Source organism: Protopterus annectens, chromosome 7.part1, assembly GCF_019279795.1.
Source record: "Protopterus annectens isolate FY-2018-M chromosome 7.part1, PAN1.0, whole genome shotgun sequence".
Taxonomy (NCBI): domain Eukaryota; kingdom Metazoa; phylum Chordata; order Ceratodontiformes; family Protopteridae; genus Protopterus; species Protopterus annectens.
This window is the reverse complement of record NC_056740.1, coordinates 348,328,867-348,349,628: the sequence shown is the minus strand read 5'-3', so window position 1 is coordinate 348,349,628 and position 20,762 is coordinate 348,328,867. Positions and strand designations below refer to the sequence as shown.

Here is a 20,762-nt window from a genome sequence, read left to right as displayed (position 1 = left end):
GGTCACAAAGAGAGCTGCACATGCACATAAACCAAAAGGAAATGCTGGCAGTGATGCACGCAATCGAGGCCTTCAAACTTTTTCTTCATCAAGGCCACCTACTCATAAGGACAGACAACACCACAGTTATGTGGTACATAAACAAGCAAGGAGGCACCCATTCCTACCCTCTTTGCAGACTGGCAATGAATCTATGGGAACTTTCCTTGAAACTCAATATACAGCTGCAGTCCCAGTTCGTGCCAGGGAAAAACAATATACTGGCAGACAGCTTAAGCAGAAATACCATGGATGCACATGAATGGATGCTGCACCCAGACATCTTCTTACTCATAACACAATCATTGGGAAGGCCGGAAATAGATCTGTTCGCCTCCCCCCACAATCATCAACTGAAGAAATTCTGCTCAAGGACATACCACCCACAAGCATGGAAAGTGGACGCTCTCTCTTTCAGCTGGAAAGCTCTAACAGTGTATGCTTTTCCACCTCTCCCATTAATTACCAAGGTCTTACTGAAGATCAGAACAGAGCAGCCCAGAGTGATTCTGATAGCTCCAAACTGGCCAAGACAGCACTGGTACCCACTGTTAAAGAGCATGTCACAGGCGAAACCGTGGACTCTCCCCCTATGGCCACTTTTACTGACACAGCACAATTTCAAGACTCTGCATTCCAACCTGAAAACCTTGCAGCTAACTGCCTGGAAAATACCATGATGACTCCTCAGGATAAGCTATCCCAGAGAGTGAAGGATATTATTATGGAAGCTCGCCGGCCTTCCACAAGGAAGGCATATTCAGCAAAATGGAAAAGATTTCACACTTGGAACACAACAAAGGGCCTAGATGCGACAGTGATGAACATGGCACATGTACTGGAATACTTGGCAGAAATGTTCCACAACGGCCTGTCTTACTCTTCCATTAAGATACATGCCTCAGCAATTTCAGCAGAATACAATGTTGATCCACCTGTCTTCTCTCATCCTCTCCTGAGACAGTTTCTAAGAGGAATCAAAAACATCAATCCTCCAAGGAAGCCACCTGTACCTACTTGGGACCTTAACTTCGTGTTGGAAAAACTAACACTTCCTCCCTTTGAACCAGCAGCATCTGCAGATCTACAGTTTCTGTCTTGGAAAACTGCCTTCCTTCTGGCCATAACCTCAGCAAGAAGAGTATCTGAGTTACAAGCTCTAATGGCAGTACAGCCATTTCTTATCTTTCATCAGGACAGAGTTTCATTGAGAACCAATCCTACATTTATGCCAAAGGTGGTATTCAGGGTATCTTTGAACCAAGCTATTCACTTGCCTACATTCTTCCCACAACCACAAAATAAAGGGGAGAAACTTCTGCACACCCTGGACATACACAGACAGTTACGCTACTACTTGGACAGAACTAAAAGTTACAGAAAGACTGACCAGCTGTTTGTAGCATATGCTGCTGGGGTACAAGGAAAAGCAATTTCCAAACAGACAATTTCAAAATGGATAGGAAATTGCATTCGGTTTTGTTACTCCTTTCATGGAAAAACTGTGCCAGCTAACATTAGACCTCATTCCACGAGAGCCACAGCCACCTCCACAGCCTTCCTAAGAGGGGTGGCTACCAAGGACATTTTAGAAGCTGCTACATGGAGCTCCGTGCATACATTTGCCAAGCATTACAATTTACCTTTATACTCTAGATCCGGAGCAGGCTTTGCTACGGCAGTCCTGCAGGGTATCTTAGCTACACCATCCCTTACTTAGTACCTCCACCCCCAGATTGGCTATGGTATTCTACCCATATGTGATGACTGCAGATGCATCCTTGAAGGACATAGTACAGTTTTGTACCTACCATAAATGTAGATGTCCGATAGGTATGCATCTGCAGTCAGGTTTACCCTCCCTCCTTCCCCTCTGTGGTGTACTTCTTGGGTACTTACCCCTCTTATAGCTAGCTGGGGGGATCTATTATGGTGTATTTGTTTTTATAGTAATGTGCATGTTTAGATTTGTTTTTAAAATGCATCTCTCCAAACTTTAGCCTTCCTTAGAGGGCACCTGGCATCTGGGACAAGAAAAACTGAGGAAAATGGCGTCTGCTGATGCTTTTATGCCCCAGACGCTCTGACGTCGGGGAAAGTGCGACATCAGCCGAGGCCAGACCCAGATTTTGGAATCCGGCCAACCGAAGGGCTGCCTGAGGCAGGACAACCCATATGTGATGACTGCAGATGCATACCTATCGGACATCTACATTTATGGTAGGTACAAAACTGTACTTTTCTGTGCATCAGGCTTTCCCCTGATATAACCCAATTGTTGGGTAGGTCTCTCACTACTTGTCGACCTTGAAGTACTCATTAGTAGTGCCCAGTGAGCAAGGGACTTTATTGATATTGGACAGTGCACCAGAAGACATCATATACGCAAAACCAGTCAGAATTCCTAGCTTTGGAATCGCATGTGTCCCATAGCATCATGTCTTGCCACAACTTCAGATAGGCCATTTACAAAGCTTTTAATCTCTACCATATGTCACATACCATATGTCACACAGGCAGTGATTTTCATCTAAGCCCTTTATCTGATATGAACCTGTCAGCCAAAAGGTTGGTAATGGACTCTGGTTCACTGTGGGTGATGGCATTTACAAGAACTTTTGTTCACTGTTGCATATTTCCCTTGAGATTACGGACATAGCTGTAGAAAAGCTTTGTTGTTTTCCTTTGCCCGAAAAGCTATTTTTTTCTTCAAATTTAACTAACCTTTTAAGTATTAAGTATTAGCCACTTGTTCAGATTGGTCAGGGGCCTTATAATATGTCGGACTTTGTTCCTCCTATACATGGCCAAGATTTTTTTTCTTTTATTGTATAACTGATTGATATTGTGATTCCACCATGGTGGCTTTCTTTTTGAGTTTGTCTTATTCTTAATACAAGTTGTCACAGCTCATTCTATACAGCCATCACAACGGCTGTACTGGGATTTCGTAAGTAGCTCAGCATATGCTATGGTGTTTACTTGTTCTGGAAGTGCTTGGAATTTGTCCAAGATGTCCCTTAGTTGAGAGCGGTTAGCCTTGGAAGTAGTTCCTAAAGGTTTTTGGCTTCACTGGGTCCCTGGATTTAATTTTTTATTTCAAGCAGTGTTGCCTTATAGCAGATCTGACAAGCAAGGACATTACATTAGGTGAGGAACATTGCTCCACCATGTTAGTGAGTACAAGGGCGTTTTAACTCCCAGTAGGCGAATTGACCAGCTATTCCAGGATGTTGGTATTAATGAATTTTAGGAATCACTGGACTTCTGCATTCGAAGTGGTGTAGAATTCCCAGTCTGTAGAGGGTAGTTGAGATCCCCCACGAATATTGTATTGGGTTGAATGGTAAGGGACTCTAGTACCTTGCGATATGTAGTATGGGTTTCCTGAAACATTGAGGGGGACCTATAGGTTGCAAAGATATGGTACGAGACCCTGTTTATGGTGAGTTGCACATGTACAAGTTCCAGTGGGTCATATACTTTAGTCTGGATGTGCGGTTGTTTTTAATATAGACAGTCTCTCCTCCACCTTTAGTTTTCCCTGTGCAGTAGCTGGACTAAAGGTGTGAAAGGCATAACTTCTCACTGCTGAGGTACTCTCTGCAACTTTAAACCTTGCTTCCATTACTACACAGATATCTACACTCTCCAGTGAGAGGAAGGCTTGCAGGTGGTAGAGTTCTTAAGACTTCTAACATTGAGCAGTACCAATGTCATATATTTCTTTGTAGGATTAGTTAAGTCAGGAGGTTTAGTAGTTTGGCGTTGCCTAAAAAGGGCATTATGGGGGTTGAAAAGGTCTTTCTCAATATTCGAAAGCCTAAAGGGGATTAGTGCAGACTATCCCTGGCAAAGCAGAGTGGTCTGTCTATCATGTCCTTCCAGGCCATCAAATATTGTACCCCCTTGGATTGTTGAATTGACAACAGAAGCTAAGTCAGTTGTTAAAATCAATCATTTTCTGTTGGTAACGTGGAATCTTCCTTGGGTTGTTTACTCAGCTCACCTTCTTAAAGGAATATGCAACACATTATGTGCCTCTTTGTGTAAGGCATTAGCTTATTTAAAAGTATATTATTAATATGGTGTGAATGTTACTAGATCTCCATTTTGAGAATATGTCCTTGCTTTACATATCTGTGAACCTCTGACCTAGTTGTGTCCTCATATTTGTCCCATATTGCAAGCTTGGCGCCCGGTCTTGAAACTGAAGACACTTTTGGGTTGCAGGTGTTGAGATCTCATAGCTGATCATCCCTGCTTGAGGTTCTGCCCATTTGTTATATTTACAGCTGTAGGAACCCTCTCAATGAAAAGATATTCTTTTGTCGAGTACTTCAGGTAGCTATAGATGTTTGAGGAGCATGATTACTGCATTGCTGATGTTCTGTGTGTTTCACTGTTGCAGTAATTACATTTGGGTTATCTGCTTGCAGTAGCCCTCAGTCGGCCTGATTAACAAAGTCTTGGGTCCTGCGTCAGTTGCTGTCCCTTCTTCGATGACGTCAGGTCATCAGGGGTACAAAACATGCAGCCGACACCATTATTTTCTTGCCGTACAGTGCCCATAGCAGTTCGCAAGTGCCGTTCGGCTGATCCTGAAATTTTCATTTTCGAGATTCAGAACCGGAGTCTTCAACTAAAGCTAAGTACCTTGTTGGGGAAACTTTTTCTTGCTCCTTACCGATGTCAGTAAAAGTTAATAATTGTATTACTTGTGGAAAGCAAATACCTCACAAAGATTTTCATTCGTACTGTATTCCTTGCCTAGGCCCTGACCACAACGTGCTTTGCTGTCGGTTTTGTGCTTTAAACAGCGCACTATCCGTCGTCTGTATATTTTCGCTTCTAAATATTTCGGTTCTCGGTTTAATTATCCAGAAATGTCGTCGTGTAAGCCTTCCGACTACTGGGATTCCGAAGAAACGCAAAGATAAAGACAGAGACATGCCGCCGAGGTCCAAAGCTGCTGACGACGCTTCTCCTAAGCCAGTCGCCAGTTCGCTGGTACTCAGTGAGGCGCTTTCGCAGCCCCTGATGCCCACTACTTCTGACTCGCAGGCCTCTACTGAGACCCATTCGGAGTCCGGTATGCCGCGAGATGCTTCAGCTGTGGAACCTGCGGATGTCTCTACCTTGGATGGGTCAGGAGCTGCTGTGCAGGCACCGGCTTCTGAGGGTGTATTCAGGCCTACGGACTTGCATATTAAACCGATGCCTCCTTCTTCATTTAGGCCAAAATCTCGAACCATGCCTAAGAAACCGACGCCCAGGCCTCTATGCCTAAAAAAGAAATAAGAATGGCTGAAGATCGTATAACTCTAATCAGGTGAAACCAACCTCTCCCTTCTAAGAGACCTAGGACTGTATTGTTTATGAATCTTCTGAACAGGATTCTGATTTTTCTGATTCTTCTGATGGTCTGGATTTGCCCTTTTCTATTTATGAGGATTCTGATGCAGAGGACTCTCTTCCCTCTGCTTCCCCTCCAGAGGATTTTTCTTTTGGTGAAACCTTACATACTCTAAGGGAGCATTTCCACTGGGAAATCCAGGATTTTTCTGATTCAAAAAAGAGGCTTAGGGATTTCTTACTCCTGCCTAAGCATAGGCCTTTAGCTATACCTCCTGTACTAGACATTGTTGATGCTTTCTCAGAATCTAGTTTGGCCCCTGATTCTTTGCCTCCTGCTCCCAGAAAACCTGACCAATATTACAGGGTTCCTGATTCTCTCAAGTTCCTTTTTAAAAATCCTATTGCGGATCCAGAGACTATTTCACAGGGACCCAAAGGCATTAAGGCTTCTACTGCTAAAAATCCTACCCCCTCAGATAGAGGCTCTAGGGCGCTGGATAGATGGGGTAAGAAAGTTTACACTTCTGCAACCTTGGCCATTAGGGCTTTAAACTGCCAGTTTCATATGTTAAAGCTTCAACAACATGTTATTGGATTGCTTAAACAGAAAATGATGTTAAATCCTGACTGCGCTGAAAATAAAGAATTACAGGATTTAATGCATTCTGCTGAACAGGTTGGAAAACGTACTTTGCAATGTGGATTTGATTCATTAGAGGCCTCTTGCAGGGCTGCTGTTACTGGGTCTGCGCTCAGAAGGCATGTTTGGCTTAAGGAGCAATCTTTGCCTGATCATGTTAAAGCTAAATTGTTGGATGCTCCCTTAAATCAGGACCACCTGTTTGGCATCCAGGCTGAGGAAGTTCTTAAAAAGATGGAAGATAAAGCTAAATCTATGCAGACTGTTAAAGATTTCTTACAAGTTCAGCCTCCTAGATTTAGTAGGCACTGGCCCTCTAAAAATTGGTCCTTTCCAGCCTCCTCCAGATCTTTTCAAGCCAAACCCGAACCCAGACACAGCAGAAACCCCAGGGTTCAGTCCCAAGGGACACACAAGACTTGGGCAGTGGGGGGTTTCTGCTCCCAAACCTGGGAGCAGTAAGACTCCCCCCTATGGAAAAAAGCTCAATGACTTGCTTTTAAGACTTCCAAGCACTTCCCAACTGAATGCTCCTTTAGGCGGAAAGATTGGTCTGCAGGCCAAAAACTGGGAACTCATTACCCAGGACAAATGGATTTTAAATATAGTGTCCCAAGGATACAGATTTCATTTTCACACATTACCAACACCAAGCAGGTGGCCAGATCTACCCCCAAATCAGTGGGAAGAGGCCCAAAATCAGGTACTCTCTCTTAACATGGGGGCTATTCAGTTGGTACCAGAAGAGGAAAAGGGGCAAGGTTTCTATTAGAGACGTTTCCTGGTACCCAGAAAAGGCAATACATGGCATCCTATCCTGGACCTCTCTATTCTAAACACCTTTCTGGTGATTCCAAAATTCAGAATGCTGACTCTTCACCAGCTGCTTCCTATGCTAGGCAAGGATGCATGGTTGGCAACACTAGACTTAAAAGAAGCATGCCTGCACATCTTCTTGCAGAAGATGCCTATGCTTCAAAGCAGGCTACATGCACTATCAGTTCTCTGCACTGCCCTTTGTGAATACCCTGGGCGCAGTAGATAAACCAAAGTGCCTAGCTCCAATCATTGCATTTTGCAGGCAAAGAAATATTCAAATATACCCATACCTGGATGATTGTCTAATTCAGGCAGAAAGCAAGGACATTCTTTTCAATCATCTGGCCTTTGTTCAAAGGTTACTGACTTGTCTGGGATTCACCATAAACGAAAAGAAATCCCATCTGGTACCCTGTCAACAAATTATATTCCTGGGAGCAAGCTTGAATACAACTTCCCAGATGGCTTTCCTCACGCCAGAGAAATGGAAACATTTGACAAACTTATTTCAAACAAGCGGCCACAAAAAAAACGCTATCTGTAAGGCAAATACTGCAAGCCTTGGGGTTCATGTCTTCATGCATTCTTCTAATTCCATATGCAAGGCTGCATATGAGGAAACTACAATGGTATCTCACAACCCTATGGTGTCAACATTCACAGGATCTGAAAACAAGGATTCCTATCATACCTTGCCTACGCCTAGAGTTCCTTTGGTGGGCAGAGGCCATTCACATTACCCCCTGCCAATCAAATCTTAACAGACGCATCAGACTATGCATGGGGGGCTCACCTGGCAGGGAAGTGCATTCAGGACAAATGGAACCTAAATCAAATGCACCTGCACATAAATCAAAAGGAACTGTTAGCTGTGCAGAATGCTCTGACAGCCTTCAAGGACCACATTCTTCCAGGACAACTAATGGTAAAGACGGACAACACCACTGTCATGTGGTACATAAACAAGCGGGGGGGGGGTACACATTCTTACCCCCTTTGCCGACTAGCCATGGCATTGTGGAACACAGCCTTGAGCTACTAAATGAATCTACAAGCTCAATTCCTGCCAGGAAAACTAAATACACTGGCAGACGAACTAAGCGGAAACCTCAGTGGACCCACACGAGTGGAAACTGGAACCAAGGATTTTCAACATGTTGATAAGCAAATGGGGGACCCCAGATATAGACCTGTTTGCCTCCCCCCAGAACTATCAACTGGACAAATTTTGCACAAGGATTCCCCACAAGCAAGCTTGTAAAGTGGATGCTGTATCCTTCAGCTGGAAAAACCTATCAGTTTATGCCTTTCCTCCTCTGCCTTTGCTCTCCAAGGTACTACTAAAGATCAAACAGGACAAGCCAAGGACGATTTTAATTGCACCAGATTGGCCTTGCCGACACTGGTACCCACTCTTGCGCAGTGTGTCATGCTTGGCTCCATGGCACCTGCCTCAGACTCCTTCCCTGTTGTCTCAGCAGGAGAACATGATTCTGCACCCTCAGCTGCAAACCCTGAACCTAGCAGCCTGGCTAATTACCTAATCTCTCCTTTACCATCCCTCAGTAAATCGGTGATGAATATCATTTTAGAGGCAAGGAGGGCCTAGTACTAGAAAATCTTATGCTGCAAAATGGGAAATATTCTGTGCTTGGAACCAATCTCAAGGAATGAACGCAGCAGTGCCCAGTTTACCTCGGATTCTACAATACTTGACTGAGATGCTTCATAAGGGCTGGTATTTTTCCTCCATCAAAATTCGTGCCTCAGCCATTTCAGCTCATTATAGCACAGAGCCTCCCCTCTTCTTTCACCCATTGCTCAAGCAGTTCCTCAGAGGGGCCAGAAATCTAAGGCCACCCAAGAGAGCTCCAACTCCAGCCTGGGATCTTAACTTTGTCTTGGAGAAACTCACTCTTCCTCCTTTTGAGCCAGCTGCTACTGCATATTTAAAGTTTCTTTCCTGGAAAACAGCTTTCCTTTTGGCAATCACTTCTGCAAGAAGGGTATCCGAATTACAGGCCTTTATGGCAGTGGAACCTTTCATCATCTTTCATGCGGACAGGGTGTCCCTCAGAACCAATTCCTCCTTCATGCCCAAGGTGGTATCGAGTGTGGCTTTTAATCAGTCCATTCATTTGCCTACCTTCTTTCCTAACCCACAGAACAAAGGGGAACGGATACTGCACTCTTTAGATGTGCACAGACAGCTTAGATTCTACTTGGACAGGGCTAAACCTCAAAGGAAATCTGAACAACTACTGGTGGCATTTGCTGCAGGGACAGAGGGGAAGCTATTTCAGAACCATTTCAAAATGGATAGGCCACTGCATTCATTTCTGCTGTAAGCACCATGGAAAACCTATCCCACGGAGCATCAGACCCCATTCAACCAGGGTTGCATCTACCTCTACAGCCTTTCTCAGGGACATCTTTGAAGCTGCTACCTGGAGTTCTGTACATACTTTCACCAAGCATTATCATTTGCCAATTTTCTCTAAATCCAGGGCTGGTTTTTGTCACTGCAGTCTTGCAGGGCCTTATAACTGGCCTTAATTCTATTTAAATTCCTCCTCCCAACTTTAGCTTTGGGAATTTACCCAAATGTAATGACTGCAGTGGTGAAACATGAAGAACATAGTACAGTTGTGTACACTTACCATAAATGTAGATGTTTGAGTGTATTCACTGTTGCAGTCCTGGTTACCCTCCCTCCAGCCCCCTTTTCTTCCTTTGGCTATACCACTACTCTCACTTACTATGCTCTAAAAGCATTTTGGTGTGTTTGCTTTTCTGTTGGGGGTATATCCTTGTATTTATAGATTTAATTGCTTCCCATTGGGGGCACCTGACATCTGGGGCAAGAAAAACTGATGTAATGGTGTCGGCTGCATGTTTTATACCCCTGACGACCTGACGTCATGGAAGAAGGGACAGCAACCGATGCAGGTCCCAAGACTTTGTTAATCAGGCCAACTGAGGGCTACTGCAAGCAGATAACCCAAATGTGATGACTGCAACAGTGAATACACTCGAACATCTACATTTATGGTAAGTGTACACAACTGTACTTTTGAGGTGCATGATTACTGCATTACTGTCTTCAAACTTAGTTGATTTGTGTGCACAATTATGGTATGCCAGAGGAGCAAGTTATTAGCCTTACCATTGTGCAGTTTATTCAACTGCTTGAAAGTTCAGACAGTACAGCAGATTGTGATTACTTTTGGCATATATACTTTTTCCATGTAAACTCTAATCCTCCAAGCCACTGCCAAGACGTGCGAGAACCAGTTTTGTTTCAAGACTTTACTGACCATATCAGTCTGTGATGGGGTGGCATACTATCTGGCATAAAATGTTCTTACCTTTCACCCTTTGAATACTGATTTAGGCTCTAGCTCTCACAGTACCTTGAACTCAAGCAGGTAATTGAATGGGTGAGAAAATGACAAGCTGGTTTGAGTACAGCCCTAGGGTGTAACATTAACTAAACAAACATCTGGAAAGTATAGTTGTCTCAACAGATTACAATGATTTTTTTTTTCATACTGTTTATTATTTTGTAGTTGAAATTGCCAGAAAAGTGTTGTGTCCGTAATAATAATGCTGGTGTCCATGGCAGCAGGCTGATTTTATGGAGGTTGGTTGTTGAAATAGAATTGTATCCATGTGTTACAAACACACTTGGTCATTGGCTTTAAGAGATGCTTTATGGGTAGTTATGAAGAAATTCATTCATGTTTCCTGTACAGCCTCATTAATAACTGAACGGTAACACACTACAAAAATGTCCAACTTTCCATTTGTTTTGTTTTAGGGTCTTATTTTTGTGGTAGACAGCAATGACAGAGAGAGAGTCTCAGAAGCAGCAGAGGAATTACAGAAAATGGTAACTATGCTGAGCATTTTACAAAATTATACAGCTACTGAATTTACTTCTGTTGCCCCAAGTGTTTGTGTGTGTGTTTGTGTTTGTGTGTGTGTTTGTGTGTGTGTGTGTGTGTGTGTGTGTGTGTGTGTGTTTGTGTGTGTGTGTGTGTGTTTGTGTGTGTGTTTGTGTGTGTGTGTGTTTGTGTGTGTGTTTGTGTGTTTGTGTGTTTGTGTGTGTGCGTTTGTGTGTGTGTTTGTGTGTGTGTTTGTGTGTGTGTGTGTGTGTGTGTGTGTGTGTATGTATGTATATTTTTAAGGATAGCTAGCAGTGGAAACTGTACTATCAAAAATTAGTATATAAATGAGGTAAAGTGGTATAATTATTTTTATTCCTGGTGGGGACTAAGATAACCCATATATGGAATGATGAACCAAGAATTTGGTTTCGTTTTTCCTGTAACAAGTAATTACAGGAAGTCCATACATTTCCTTCTAACAAGACATTAGAGTAGTTAGTGAAACAAATTCCAGTAGTGAAAAGCGGGCACATGTCCTGATAGTAAAAAAGGCAATACTGTATACATATGGATAAAGCAAAATGTCAGTAAAAAAATTAACAAGTACTGTTGTCCTTGTTTAGAGCAAACGTTACATGAATTAAGTGTATAAAAGGAAGAATAGTGTCTTGATAATGAGGCTGTAAAACATGTAGCCTGCAGAGTCTCATGATTGGGATGTAAACCTACTACTGTACGTACATACAAGAAATTAGGTCCTTCCTGAAAATTTACAGAAGCTACATTTTATACATCAGTTACATGTTTTAGCTCATCTTCAGATCATCTCCTTTTTTTATTCATTTACAGAGGAAGGTCACAATGTTACACAAAAATGTATGCCACAGAAAGCCCACACATTGCAGAGCTCATGGAGCTTAAATTACAGCTTAAAAAGATGCAAACATTCTAAAATGAGAAAATAAAATTACATATTTTGAATAAATGTTTCTGCCCTAGTACCACAGTCACAAGCAACTATTTGACTATTCCAGGCTTGACTGGTTATGTCTGAAGCAGTGTCCCTCTTGACAGTGATCTCTTCTCTCTCTCTCTACCAATATTGGTTACAGACTTTTGCGGTAGTTAAGTACCAATGTTTTCTCCAAACAACCAACCACTGTTGTAGTACTCTCCCCGCTTTCTGCTTTTTGAGACCTTTCTTCGCCACCCTGCCCCAACAGTGAGCCCATCTATGCCCCCTTTGGTTGCATTTGAAGTAATCATTGAAACCCGGCCATGTAGCTGTGGCTTCTCCCTTTTCCTGTGTAATTGGCTGTGATGGCTTATGCTGTCCTACCCTCAAACTACCTTATACCCATCTGCAGTGCTGTGTTCCCCCTTCTATGCAGTGGCAACCATGTTATCTATATTGAAGTACCCCTTCCTCCCCGTATGTGCAGCAACGTTGCACTCATATTCTGCCAATCAAATCCTTGTAGCCTCATGGGGAGTACTGACTGTTTATTCCCTCACAAAAAATGCAAGCATTTCAGATGTGGCAATTTTATATCCACTCATCTGTCCACAAAAGTGATAATTTCTGCAATACTTTCAAGCAGACTGTCCAGTGCTCGTTTATTCTCTGAACTTCTTTCCAGTGCATTTCTTTAAAACATTCAAGTACAGATTCTTTAATTTTAGTATAACTTAAACAACCAATATCTGTAAGCTTGGAAACTACATGTACTACTCGAGCAAAGGAGTTAAAACAATGTTTATTGATCTTTATCAATGTGGGATGAGTGCACACCTTTTCAAGTGCTCATATAAAACTATAAAAATAATTCTTCTTTAAACTAGCAAAAATATTTTTACTCGTCTGGGCACCTGTTGCTTGGCTTTCCTCCTCCCTACAACTCATGTTTCTGGTGAAGGATGATGCCGCCACCCCCCTCCCCCTTATAGTGGCAGTGATTTGTCTTTAAAACTGTCTGCAATCTCTGCACTTTCAGCTGTTGCATTCGCTCAGGTGCTTTATGTTGAAAATGCTTTGTCTCCATTGACAGTCTCTGTAAGTCCACTTGGTGTATGACATTGTCTTGGAATGGAAGAGATTGTCCTTTACTGTTCTTGCACACCCTAGCACCTGATAGGCTTTCTCCAGGTTGCATTCCAGCTGTAGACAGCTGCCACCGTCTCTGTGGACATATTGGCATGCTGGACTCTTACCACTACACACCTTAGTCAGCTGCAACACTTGTGTTTTAGCATAGTTGCCAGAAGAACTAATTTTCTACATAGTTTCCTTAAAGGCAACAACGGGATTCTCTTATTAAATGCTCAATTTCTCTGTCCTTTTTCTCCCTATTTACTGTCCCTGCAATGAATAAACAATACAGCATTTAAAATATTTTAAATCTATTGTTTCTTTCCACTAGAACAGTACCTTACTGTACTGTGGTGGTTTCACTTTCAAAAAAATTTTATCCTGCCCTGGAAAAGCTTGCTGCAGTCTCCAATTAATTGATGTCATCAAGGCCACTGAATACAGGTAGATGTTCTTCGTGTTTCACTGTTGCAGTCATCACCTGTGGGTTATCCCTGCTGTGGTAGCCCTCGGTTAGCCCGAATACCAGTCTCAGTGTTTTTTTGCACTAGCTGCCGTTGCCTGTAGTGTGACGGCAGGTAAACAGTGCTATAAAGCAAGGCAGCCAACATCATTGCATCCATCTTTCTTGCTGTGGAGCCCGTAGCCGAAGCAGTTCACACAAGTGCTGGTTGGTTGCTACCAGAAGTTGAATTTCAGCAGAAAACGTCTAAAGCTAAGTACCCCATTGGGACCCTTTTTTCTTGCACTAACCGATGTCTGATAAAGTTAACAGTTGTCTTGCCTGTGGAAAGCGGATACCACTCAGAGACTTTCATTGTTACTGAATCACTTGTTTAGGCCCAGATCGTTGCCCTTTCTGTGCCCTCTTTAATGGAGAATCATTTGCCTTAGAGCTCTTTTTATAGAAAATTATTTTCGTGTTCAGTCTTCGAATTCCAATATGGTGTCTGTCAGCCAACAATCTGTAGACATTCTGAAAAAATGTAGAGATAAAGACAGAGACGGACCACACAAGGCCAAGCCTTCTGATGACGCTACCACTAAGTAAGTAATCAGTTCTCCAGAATTCAGTGAGGCGCTTTCGCAGCCCCTGATGCCCAGCTCAATATTTATGCAGGGCTCTGCCAAGACCCTTTTGGAGTTCGGTATGCCGCAGAAATCTACTTCGTCTTCCGAGCCTTTGGCTGTCTCTGCCTTTGCTGGGTCCAGAGCCACAACCCAGGCACAGGCTTCTGAGGAGACCATTTGCATTACCAAATCTAGACAAAAACAGACGTCTTTGCATCCGGCTACCGCTTCTCAGAGACAGACTGATTCTCTCAGGCCTAGAAGTCAGGCTACTCCTAGGAAATCTGCTTCTAGCCACCATCTTGCTACTGCTCCCCCACCCCAAGCACAAATGCTTAAAATGGCAGAGGATCTAGTCTCCCTTATCCGAGGAACTCTGGCCCCTACTCCTGAAAGGAAGAGGCATCCTTCTCCAGAAATTAACAGACCAAGAGTCTGAGGAGTTTGATTATTCAGCTTTTGAAGAGGACCAACATCCCTTAACTGCTTGAGGATTCAGATGCAGAGGAATCCATCCCTTCTGCCTACGCTCCAGAGGACCTGTCATTTGGGGGAACTCTTCACTCCCTCAGGCAACATTTTCAATGGGAATCTCAAGACTTCCCACAGTCTAAGAAAAGAGTTTCTGGACCTGCTCCAGCACAGACCCCTGGCCATCCCACCTGTTTTAGAAGTGGTGGATGATGTTTTCCATGAGTCCAGCTTAGCCCCTGATTCCCTCCCTCCTGCTCCAAGTAAACCTGACTGGTACTACAGAGTACCGGATTCTCACAAGTACCTGTACAGAAATCCTGCTGCAGACCCCAGAGGTCATTACACAGGGACAAAAGGAGTTAAGACTAGTTCTGCCAAGAATCCTCTTCCTTCTGACAAGGACTCCAGAGCTCTGGACAGATGGGGTAAGAAAGTATACCCCTCTGCAACTTTAGATATCAGAGAACTCAGTTGTCAGTTGAAATATTAAAATATCAACACACTTTGTAACAATTAAAACAGAAGATTGCTACCTCTCCTGACTGTGCCATCTCAAAAGAGCTTGCAGATTTACTGCATTCTGCTTGTCAAGTGGTCAAACACTCGTTACAGTGTGGCTATGACACCCTAGAAGCCCCTAGCAGGGTAGCAGTGACTGGATCTGTTATTAGGAGACATGCATTGCTCAAGGAACAGCCTCTCCCTGATCATGTCAAGTCTAAACTTATTGATGAACCGCTAGATAAGGACTACCTCTTTGGGGGAAAAGCAGAAGTGCTTAAAAAGATGGAAGACAAAACAAAATCTATACAGACAGTTTTTTTTTTCAGGTACAACTTCCCAGATTCAGCAGGAACTTTCCCTCTAAGCACTGGGCCTTTCCTGCACCAAGCAGACAGGGCCAAGGTAAGCCCCGCAGGGACAGGCCATCCAGGCCCCTGTCCCAGGGCCAGCAAAGAAGCAAACAGCGGACCACTTCCATCTTTAAGGCAGTGAGTTCTAAGCCAACCTTCTATAGCAAGCACTCACAAGGACAGCAGGATGTTGGAAGGATTCCCGAGGAAAGCCATCAGAAAGATTTGTGGGATGAAAGGAAAAGAATGTGATAAGATTAGAGGCATAGGATTTCTTGCTATAGAGCAAGAGTCACAGAAGCATGATTTTTCTCCATACAGTTCAGGATGACCTCTTTTCATCTCATTAAGAGAGAGGATGGGTGAGGAAAATGAGTGTAAAGCAGCAGCTTGTATGGACTAAATATTCACTAATTCTCAAAGTACTTCTTCATGATAAAGGTTGTGGAGCAGTAGAATGAACTGAATGAGCTACTAGAACAGGTGGTGGAGAGGGAATCTACAGAAGCTTTCAAGAGAGCACAGTGCACTTGGACAAAGGGTGAGGGTATAGAAAAGGTAGAATATTAAATGTACTTGGTGACTACATAATTTTTTGCCCCATTGTGCCGTCTTGCATATGTAAGACAATGTAACTCTTATTCCGTCCAGTTGTATTTAAGCTATGGAATCTAGTTGGGCTTATTTTGTTAGAATGAGGCAGTGCCTCAGAAAATATTTTTGTAAGGAGCATGAAGGAAGAGTGAATGAACAGTGGTGTTCAAGAGTTCATTCACAATTAGGTCTGAGTGAGAGTCTAATTTGTATATGTGAAAAAGGGGGGTGGTGGTTCTTAGGGTAGCTTTGAAGGTGGAAGCAGTACGTACAGTATTCAGGAAGTATAAAGATAACGCACGAGGAGAAAAATAAGTGTCAGTTAAAATAGAATGTGGTGTAATAGTCAAAATAGCAGAGGGTGTGACCTTAAGGCTTTTATATTGAAATTAATTTCCATTGTAGTTAGAATGCGCCCTGTCTACCTGGGGTTTATTGCCTGGCACTCGTTCAGACCTTCTGACAAGAGTGAGGGCATATATAGCTTAACAACAAGTTCCGCATGGTAATAACTTCAAACTCCTGGATATCTAGGTTGACATGGTCTCCTGCTGCCCATGCTACTTATCTCGGCCAGCACAAGTCCCTAACTGCTGAGCCTAATAGTCATCTTGGCCATTGACTAGCTCACATACACACCAGCAGCCTTGTGTTTACTAATGCAGCACATGCGTGATCCACACCAGAGATCTTCCCATCCTTGATTAACTCAGACTATCAGGACATTTTCTGCCTAAAAATTCAGCCTATGACTCCATGCAGCCCTACAGTATTCAGAGATTTCTGGAAGGCCAACCTCCAAATACTTTCAGATGACCTAATGAAAAGTTTACAAAATAAAATCCTCCAGAACTCTAACTCAAAGAAATCTGTTCATACCATTGATTTTTTTTTTTATTCTTACCTTAAAGCATCTGTCCTTGTCCATTGTAGGTATGGCATTTTTAAGAATAGGCCTTTGTTTTAGAATCACATTTCTGGCAATCACTTAATCAGAGGTAAAATCATTTTGTACAAGGGAATAAACTCTTAACACTCCCCACTTTACAGAAATAATCTCAAAAGTGTTTGAAGAGAACTCTGGTGTAAGATAGTGTCACAGCTCGAAGTGCAAACTGATTATAAACATGTCTTCCAAAGAAAATTATAAGACTTCAGTAACTTTTAAGAATTTCATGAGGAACACGTACTTTTGCTCAAAAATAATGTCACGTAGTGCAACCTAGTTAGAACCAGAGGACGTCTGTAATATTCTCAGGTATTTTCAATTACAATTTCTGCCATTCCTCCCCTCTCTACCTCATTACTTTTCAGCCTCACCCCCCCCAAATAAAAAGAAAGTAATTACATTTTAAACATTTCTTAAATGCTCTTTCCAAAGCTAAAATACTAGCCGTGTGGGTTTGGAAAATAAACCTGGCTGTCAGCACTAAATATAGTCTGACTAATTCCAGTTATAACTTTTTTAGTCTCAGCCTCTCACTGGATATGTATCCAAGGTTTGGAGAGCATTAACACGGTACCCCTACTCAAGGGAGGTTGTACCACTGATGCTCAGATTCAGCCTCACCAGTATTTGCAAAGTCATGGAGTATATTATAATGGAAGTCGTAAATAATATCAGCAGCCTACAGTGTCTTAACACTAGTAATTTTTCCTCTTTAAAGGCTAAAGATGCATAAATATGCTTGTACCTTCTTATCTTTTGCACCTCCATCCTCCTACTAACAAAACTGTCATTTTACTTTACCCTTTATACCTCCATCCTTCCTTCTTTCAGATCTGTCATGATACCATTATCTATCACCACAGTATCTGTTTCTTCTATTCATATTCATCACTTCTCTACCTCCAAGCAAATATTACACCTTTTCGTACTATACTTCCTCCTATTGAACTTTCCTTCCAGGTCAGCTAGCAACAGTGGCACACTTTGCCCATGTTCTCGTCATGATGCATGTACCATATGTATCACATATATTACTATGTGGCCTATATATTACTACACATGTAACAACCTGCCAACTTTATGATGCTGTACTAATTGATTGTGTTTTTGTAAAAAATTTACTTCCATATTTCTTTTTGTACGTTCAGTGTTAAAAATGTACTTTGCATATTTCACTTTGTATGTAATTTTTGTGGAACTTTTCTCCCTTGGCATCCACTGAAAATGGATTTCTGAGACCTAGTGGACTTTCCCGGTTAACAAATGTCAAATAAATTAATAAATAAAGACCCTGTCTAATGAATCTGGTAGATTTTTTTGAGAGCATGACTGAAGCAGTGGATAATAGAAAAATGTTAAGTTGTCTATCTCGCCTTCATTCTTGCTGGATGGGTTCGGAGCCAACCTCGGCTCCGACTCGGTCACTCTAAAAGCTTGAGAGTTGGTTCCACCGGCTCGAGGCTCCCCTTATATCCCACAATGCTAGGCGAGAGTTACCTCCGATCTCGTTTGCCGCTACAGCTATCGAGGTGTTGGTTTTCTACCGGTTCTTGGTAAGTGACTTTCTAGTGTACTTAGTCTATTAAAACCCCTTTAATTTTAATATTTTTACGTATTTCCCTTAGTTTAGAGAAATTCTTATCCCCTTTCTTTAAAATTCCTGTTTTTTTCCCTCAAGAACTTTAAGATGTCCTTCATGGATGCATCTGCAGTCATAACAAGTGGGTTGTCCTGTCGTCAGGCAGCCCTGCAGTCGGCCGGATTCCAAAGTCCGGGTCCGGCTTCGGCTGATGTCGCACTCCACCCGACGTCATCTCTGTTGGTCTTCGGGTATAAAAGCATCAGCCGACGCCATTTTCCCCAGTCTTTCTTGCCGCGTGGCCGAAGCAGAAGCTGTTCGCAAGTGCCGGTCAGTCGGATCCAGAGATTACTTCTACGAATACTACCAAGACTTCTAAAGCTAAGTACCCGTTGGGACTCTTTCTTGCCTCAGCCGATGTCAGAAAAGTTAACAATTGTTTAACCTGTGGGAAACAAATACCTCATAAAGATTTCCACTCTTACTGTCTGCCTTGTTTAGGCCCAGCCCACGACGTAGCAGCCTGTTCGCCTGTGCCTCTTTCAACCGACGAACGCTTAGGCCGGTCGGAGTTTGCAGAACAGTTTTTCGGTTCTGATTTTGCGTACATTATGCCGCCGGATCCTCCGACTACCCCCAAAAAGAAGATAAAGACCGACACTGCATGTCCGCGGTTTCGCCGAAACCACGGTAAAGCAAACAGTGTCTCTGTTTCGCCGAAACCGAGAAAACTGCTCAAAGTACAGCTGAACCTATTCTTACAACTGAGGCCCTGCTACAACTCTTGAATCAACCTCAGAAATTTTACCCACTACGGTGGTTGACTTATCAGACACCATCCCTTGGATGTCTCTACCCCAGCACGTGGTGCTGCTAGGCCTCCAGCTGCCATGTCCATTAAGGCCTTCGCCAGGGCTAAAGCAGCCAAGACTACTAAAACAGTGCCTGTTAAACCCCCACATCCAGGCCCTCTTCTAGTTCTCAAATGCTTTCTTTGGCAGAAGATTTAATTTCTTTAATTAGAGGATCTCAATCTCACCCAGACAGGGCCTCTCAGCCCCAGAGAAGAGACCTAGGGCAGAGCCCCTGAGCCAGTGTCTTCTGATGATTCTGCTGATGAATCAGACATAACTGACCAGCCTGAGGCTCCCTTCTCCAATTTTGAAGATTCTGATGCTGAAGAATCCATTCCAGCTGCTTCCCCACCAGAAGAATTCTCCTTTGGGGAAACCTTGCATGCCATGCGAGAACAGTTCCAATGGCAGCAACAGGATTTTTCAGACTCCAGAAAAAGACTTAGGACCTTTCTACACCTCCCACAGCACAGGCCCTTAGCTATACCTCCTGTTCTCTCTGTGGTGGATGATGCTTTCAATGATGTTTGCTCCGCTCCAGATTCTTTACCCCCAGCCCCTGCCAAACCAGACAGATTTTACAGGGTGCCAGATACTCATCACCACCTTTACAAGGCCCCACTTGCAGACCCAGAAACTATATCCCAGGGTCCCAAGGCAGTAGCCGCGACCACAGCTAAAAACCCTATTCCTTCTGAAAGGGAAGCAAGGTCATTAGACAGATGGGGTAAAAAGGCCTACACTTCAGCTACTCTCTCAGCTAGAGCTTTAAACTGTCAGTTTCACATGATACAATACCAAGAGTTTATGCTTGATCAGTTAACTAAAAAACTAACCACTGATGAATCTCTTGATAAGAAATATGTATTAGAGATGGTAAATAACATACAACAGGTTAGCAACCATTCCTTAAAATGTGGCTATGATGCACTGGAGGCTTCATTTAGATCAGCCATGACAGGCACAGTGATAAGAAGGCATGCATGGCTAAAGGAACAAGCTTTACCGGATCATGTTAAAGCTAAGTTGCTAGATGCTCCTATGGACAAGACAAGTTTGCTTGGTACACCTGCCCAGCAGGTTATGAAGAAAATGGAAGAAAAGGCAAAATCTGTTCAAACTGTTAAAGATTTCTTGCAGGTTCAACCCCCAAGGTTTAGCAGGAACTGGCCTGCCAAAAATTGGTCCTTTCCTGACTCCACAAAATTTCAAAGGGGCAGGAATAGACGCTCCAGAGGCAGAAACCAATCCAGAGGAGGTGCCTACAGAGGACGACAGTGGCAAGGTAACAGAGGCACAGACACAGCCACTGCCACTACATCAGCACAACCACAGTGACTTAATCCTAAATCCGCCTACCAGGGAACAAATAGCAGCTCCTCTAGGCGGAAAGTTAACCTTATTTTCAAAGAACTGGCACTACATAACAAAAGACAAGTGGATTTTACAAACCATAGATCAAGGTTACCGGTTTCACTTCCACACTTTACCAGTCAAAGAGGAATGCCAAATCTACCTCCAAATCAAAAACAGAGGCTCTACGCCAGATAAT

At 43.1% G+C, this 20,762-nt stretch overlaps 1 protein-coding gene across 1 annotated transcript in view; it reads left to right on the top strand.

Annotated features, from left to right (window-relative positions):
- Positions 1-20,762, top strand: part of LOC122807765 (ADP-ribosylation factor 4) — a 308,752-nt gene that overhangs the window by 212,046 nt on the left and 75,944 nt on the right. Inside the window, exon 4 of the mRNA XM_044078773.1 lies at positions 10,677-10,748. Within this exon, the coding sequence (XP_043934708.1) occupies positions 10,677-10,748 (72 nt within the window). The remainder of the gene's footprint in view (positions 1-10,676; positions 10,749-20,762) is intronic.